The following is a 6,945-nucleotide window of genomic DNA, read 5'->3' on the forward strand; positions in this document are numbered from 1 at the left end:
GTCATCGTTCGCTGTACTACCGCTCGCGGTACTACCGTTCGCGGTACTACTGTTCGCTACGTTAGTTGGATTGAGCAACCCTTCGATTTTACTCGCAAGCGCGTAATACCGATCTTGAAGGCTTGTAAATTCGACTTGATGATTGTTATCTGGATCTAATACTACTAATTCGTCATTGTGGCGCGTGGAATAGTTCTGTCAAGCGAGCACTTCGTAATTTTAGATTGGCGTTATCTATTTTGCCTTTTTCCAATATATTGGCTAAGTTGGTAAGTTGGGATTTGAATGTTGTCCTTTTCTGTACAAGAAGCTTGATCTTGTCTGCCATTATTGCGGCCGTGTGAGGACTAGGATGGATCGGGAATGAACGACTTACTTGTGACGACAACGTGTGTGTGACTTCCTTCGCGGCGCTGATTCGGGAAGTCCAACCTCTTTTCTTGAGCGCTCTTTTCTTGAGCGTGACGCTGATGTCCTTGGCTGATCGCTTCTCGCAGACCAGGGGGTCACTTTGTCGTGAGTTCGAACCTCACAGGAGGCACCATGTTCGCATCCAGTGTGGTGGTTTTATCCACTGCACCGTGGTTTCGCTTATTTTATTAATGACGGAATATTGTGTGTATCATTATGTTTTATTCTTATAATAGATTATCTATATTTTGATGTGTAACAATACGTACGCTTTGCTCGAGGTGGCAACGCCTTGGGGTCTCGGCCCCGAGCCACGTTGGGTGAGTCGCAATGCTTTGCTCGAGCTTTGCTCGAGGTGGCAACGCCTTGGGGTCTCGGCCCCGAGCCACGTCGTTTTGGAACACTCGTTTTTGATGCCCTTTTGGCTGCGGGAGCTCGCTCGTCTTCACTCGCTGTCGATCTCTAAAAGACTGTGTCGTCGTCTCATGACGCGCCGAACCTTTGCTCTCGCTCCCCCCTTTCCCCGTCTCGCCTATTGGTCGGTCGATCTCTTACGATTCTGCCGATCGGCGATTGGAGGATCAGTGGGAGTTCACGTGTCCCTTCGATGACGAGCGAGCATTCCCTTTGTGACTCAACGAGTGTTTGGCTTATCTATTGTCTACTGACTATTGACTGTTTGTCGTGCACGACGTCGTATACGTATATTTACTTAGGATCTAGATATAAAGAACTGTCTCAACAGTACGGATAATACATATAGTGATACCAGTCTCAAAGACGTAACATTTCCACCCAGTTTCAATTTAGCTAATGTGCGAGAAGAAGGTACAGTAATTTTATATTAAAATTTCATATTTATAAAATGTTATTGCAATATTTAATAAAACTTTAATTTTTATTGTACTTTTAATATTTTGACACTGAAAAAGATTAAATAGTGTTTCTGATGGTTAATTTTCTGAATAAGTTTTCCAACAAAATTATGGAAATATATCAGATGAAATTTGATCAAAAAACCGATTATATTTTTCATTGAATATAGAATTTAATCGGATATATCTGTTTGTTACTATGTAATTCGATTATTTAATTATATTTAATCGGACATTTTTCTCACATTGCACATAAACCATGTAGATTCCAACTAATAGCAGTATAAAGATAATTATTTATCATATTAAGGGTTGGTTGTTCCAACCTCTTGGTAAGTTACCTAATAGTTAAATAATATGTGTGTCTTTGTTTTTCCTTTAAATTAGATAAAGATAGACATAATTTAACTATTACTTAACTTACCAAGAGGTTAAAAAAACCGGTCCTAAATGAGAAAAAGAATAATAAGTATACTATCTCTCATTTTAGAATCTGATGATAACTCAAGTCATGTAGGCTCAATTAATGAATCAAGTGATTCCTCTTACATGCCTGAGTCAGATATTTCTAATGATAGTGAGACAGAAAACATAGAAAATTCAGAAACTTCTATAAATGACAAAAATCACACTTTACCTAGAACATCAGAAAATACATCTTTGGAAACGTCAACTTCTTTTAAAAATAGCGCACCAGATGACACGTATATGTATGTAAAACCTGTAGAATCTGGAAGTAAGAAGGATTTTTGCATTTATTGTCACACAGAACAATCAAAACTAAGTCGTCATCTCAACAGAAAACATAGAGACATCAAAGAAGTAAAAGACATTTTGTGTATTCCAAAGGGACGGCCAGAGCGTAGAGTTTTGATTAATAAAATTCGTAAAAATGGGCAATACCTTTTTAATACTAATGAAAGTACTAATACGGGTGAATTGAAAGTCATGAGGCGTCCTAAGGCTATATATAACAAAGATGCTACAGATTTTGCTATATGTCCCGTTTGCAAGGGTAATTATTCGAAATCAGCTATTCGACATCATCATAGAAGATGCAGTAAAAAAAATTCTACAAAGAAAAGATCTATATTAGTGAAATCAAGAAAAGTTACAGGCCGAATTCACGAATGTGCAAGTAAAGTTCTTCGAGAACGTGTTTTTCCCACAATGAAAGATGACAATGTTTCGAGAGTTATAAGATATGACGAATTGGTTATTGATTTTGGTAACAAATTATGTGAAAAATATCACGATCCTCATTTTTATGATATGATTCGTCAAAAATTGCGTCAAATAGGGCGTCTACTTCTCGAGATGAAGAATCAAAATGAACAGATTAATGATCTCTTTACAATTTTTACACCCGATAATTACGATGACTGTCTCAAAGCTGTCAGATCTTTAGCAGGCTTAAATGAATCCGGAAATGGTTTTAAAACTCCATCATTGGCAACGTCTTTAGGCACTTTGTTAAAACAACTCTGTAAACGATGCATCACAGTAATGATAAAAAAACGTGATAAAGAAAAACGAAAACTTGCAGAAGAGTTTCTAAGCCTAATAACTGAAGATTATTCGTCTTCTATAGCTCGAACAGCTGTTGAAACCCAGCATCAGAAACGAAGACAGTCAAAAAAATTACTACCAACGCAAGATGATATTAAAAAGTTAGAGATGCATTTAAGAGATAGACTAAAAACTGCCTATGATTTATTTAAAAAAAAATTTTCTTTTTACGCTTGGGAATCATTGGCGGAAAGTAGTTTGGTGTCCATTCAATTATTTAATCGTCGTAGACCAGGAGAAATTGAACGTGCTTTAATTGAAGATTTCCACAACTATCAAAAAGTAAATGAAAGTACAATTGGTACATCTTATCAATCGCTGAGCAATGATGAAAAGAAAGCAGCAGCAACGTATGTCAGATTTACTATGAGAGGGAAATTAGGCCGCACTGTGCCTGTTTTACTTCATAAGCAAATGTTGGAAAATTTAAAATTACTTCTACGCTATCGTGAAGTAGCAAATGTTCACCCAAAAAATCCATATCTTTTTGGGATTCCTGGTACATTAAAAGGAGATTACCGTTACTTAAGGGCTTGTGATCTTATGAGAAAGTATTCAGAGGAATGTGGAGCATTGCATCCAGATAGATTGCGTGGAACTAATTTAAGGAAACATATAGCTACAATGTGTACCAATTTAAATCTAAGAGACCATGAAGTTTCGGACTTGGCTAATTTTATGGGTCATGCTGACAAGATACACAAAGAGCATTATCGACAACCTATTTTAAGTAGAGAAATATTTCAAGTATCTAAGTTATTAGAAATTATGCATGGAAAAGACAGCGATGAAGATACTGATGAAAATGATGTTGATAAAAATAGTTCTTTCAATAATATAGAATTTGGAGCATCACATTCATCACGTATGTACATTTTTCTTCTTTTTGTATGTTTAATGATTAAGTAATCCGTTATTATAATATCAATAACAGCAATTCCCCCCCATAAAATATTGATTAGAATATGATCAAATTTCATTAGATTACATGCAATTTCAATGTAAAGAAATAAGTGTCGTAATTTAATACAATTATTGTATAATGATGTTAGGGTGTAAGCCGATTCTCTTGGAAAGGTAAAAGGAAATAACTACTGTTTAATTATGCCTTATATACATTTTTTTTACAGAATCATTAGATCTTGACGAATCTAACACAAGTCAACATACATTAAAGAAAAATATAACTTTATCATCTTCTCCCAAAGTAACTTGTAAGAATAAGAAAAAACGTTCAAGTAAGTTATAAAAGTTTATAAGTCATAGATTAAATTGTAAGATATACATATTTATGTATGTTTTCATTATCAGCATCTCCATATGGAAAATGTATTCGTCGTCGATGGACTGAAGAAGAAAGGAATATTGCACTTGCAAAATTCCAATATCATATAGATAATAAAATTCAACCTTCTTTCAAAGAAATTCAAAAATTGAAGGATGACAACCCCAATATTTTCAATAGAAATTGTGCAACAATTAAAACATGGATAAACAATCAAATGAAAAATCAAAAATAATAATGATTAAGTGGAATGAAATTGAGTTTAATTACTGATCTATAAACGTTAGTCCAGCAACTGTTCATTTTCCAACATCACGTTTCTAGATCACTAATAGCACTATGTGAAAAAGGATGGCTCTATACATATACACATATTCGTTGATTTAGTAATACCTTAGTAGTAATGTATTAATTATAGTAGTAAGAATATAGTGATAGTAATATAAGTATAATAGTAATGTTTTTATACTGTAGCAATAACGTACATTATTTATACTCCCGTATAGATAACGTAAATTTATAGTATAAGTATTATTTATTGATTTATAGTATTAATATCATTTATATGATTGCTATAGAATAAATGAGAATAATTGTTTGTCGTGTTACATAACTATTTCAGTGCTTTATAAGTTACCATATGTATGGGCACGAAGTAGGTTAATAATTTTGAACATAGAACTTCCCACGGTGGAAGAGAGGGACGTAGTAGAAAGTATTTATACTACATCTAAGTACTCCCAGCGTTTTATTTTTTACTTTATAAGACATTTGTACACACTGAGAAAAATTTCCATCGGATAAACTAATTAAATAATGTTTTCAACGATTAATTTTTTCTATTAAATTTTCCGATTAAATTGTGGATATATCCGACGAAGTGCAGTTATTGATGAAATTTAATCGAAAAATCAATATCCTTCAAAGTGTACAATTTAATTGCCTTTCCGTTTGTTTGTACGAAATTGGATTATCCTACTATACATATGTACTCGGATATTTTTCTCAGAGTAATAAATTTGTTTTTTAGTATATTTTCCGACATTTTTGTTTCTCTGTGGCTACTCATAATTTTCTGTGATATTGTTTTTCACCTAAAAATATTTAAATCAACTAAATTGTATTAAAAACAACTCCCAAACAATCAGCACTTTATTTGTGAGCCTAGTCTTAATTTTCTTTATTGCTAATGTTCTATTAGCACTTTTCTCTTGGTTTACATTTATTGTATCCGAAAATAAATATGATATATTATCCGTAAACCAGACTGAATGTTTTCTGTTCTCCTTGTAGATAGTATTAATTTTTATGTTTCGTAAATCATGAAGAAGAAAGTAAATAAGTTAAACTTGATAAGTTTTCTTTTAAATGACTAGAGAGAGAGAGTATTTTATTTTTGACTTCGTAGAGAATTGTAATAACTTTGGTTATAGGTGATGTTATTTACGACTTTCTCTATTCTTTAGATATACTTTTTAGTTTTATCTATTAATTTCTAATTCTTTGAATAAAAAAATGGACATCAAGTTAATTAAAAACGACTGTCTCACGACACAAGATTTTACGATTTCTATAATGCTTTAAACTGTAGTCAAAAAGCTTTCACAATAATCAAGATGGCTAGTAAAATTAATATCCACTACATGCTATTATACATCCTTTGACTAGTTAATAAATCTACAAGAAACTGCTAAGTGGTTTAATTTGTGTACACTCGTAATTGGTACAAAAACTGTGTACAGAGCTTAGGTATTGTTAAGTGTCATAAAAAAGAAATAGGTTAACTTACCGATTCTGCTTTTTGCCATAATATCGTAGAAATCGGACCTCGTATGTGACGTTACGCCATTAATGACGATTTCGGCGATATAATGATAAAAAGCAGGACCAGCCAGAGGAGCTATTACTTTTCTATAAACTTTATTAAAATTCTCGTTTTTATGGGTCTATCGTTATTAAATTACAAATTGAAGCGTTTATTAGCACCTCTAAGGCTAATTAAAACTGAGCAAACCTAACGTTTCAGAAGCTTCTAGGTTAGGAAGCTTGGATACACTGAGCATGTAATGAGCATATATTCATTTTGAATTAGCCTTAGAGGTGCCAATAAACGTTTCAGTTTGTAATTTAATAACAATATACCCATATAAAACAAAAATTTTATTAAAAATTTAGAAATGTAATAGTTCCTCTGGCCGGACCTGCTTTTTATCATTACATCGCCGAAATCGGATCTCGTATATGACGTTACGTCGTTGATGACAAATTTTTCATTTTTGCAAGTGTAAGCTAGGAAGTTAGACAACACATAAATATAATAGCAAGCACGTAGCAAGCATTTATACCTTGCTATTATATTTATGTGTTGTCTAACTTCCTAGCTTACGAGATCCTTAAAGATGTTGTCTTTGCTCATTCTTAATTAGCATTTAAAGTAATAATAAACTTTTCAACTTGTAATATAATAAATCAATTTGTAATATATCAATACACCTACAAAAAATAACAAATTTGTCATCAACGATGTAACGTCATATACGAGATCCGATTTCGGCGATGTAATGATAAAAAGCAGGACCGTCCACAGGAACTATTACATTTCTAAATTTTTAATAAAATTTTTGTTTTATATGGATGTATTGTTATTAAATTACAAACTGAATCGTTTATTGGCATCTCTAAGTCTAATTCAAAATGAGCAAATATAACTTTTCAAAGGCTCCTAGGTTAGAACGCTTGGATACATTATCGTACTGATGAACATGTAATGAGCATGTATTCATTGTCTCCCTTTTAATCGGTGCG

The 6,945-nt window shown here is 32.9% G+C and overlaps 1 protein-coding gene across 1 annotated transcript; it reads left to right on the forward strand.

Annotated features, from left to right (window-relative positions):
• Nucleotides 1–662: 662 nt before the first annotated feature.
• On the forward strand, nucleotides 663–4,093 carry LOC105556435 (the record flags this gene model as incomplete). The annotated part of the gene is made up of 4 exons (XM_012003529.1): nucleotides 663–731; nucleotides 1,128–1,239; nucleotides 1,777–3,720; nucleotides 3,986–4,093. Coding segments are annotated over exons 1-4 (2,233 nt in total), but the record flags the coding sequence as incomplete, so codon positions are not given.
• Between the last annotated feature and the right edge of the window lie 2,852 nt (nucleotides 4,094–6,945).

The sequence above is a fragment of the Vollenhovia emeryi genome, unplaced genomic scaffold, assembly GCF_000949405.1.
Source record: "Vollenhovia emeryi isolate VEMERY1.0 unplaced genomic scaffold, V.emery_V1.0 DF940031.1, whole genome shotgun sequence".
NCBI classification, from domain to species: Eukaryota; Metazoa; Arthropoda; class Insecta; order Hymenoptera; family Formicidae; genus Vollenhovia; species Vollenhovia emeryi.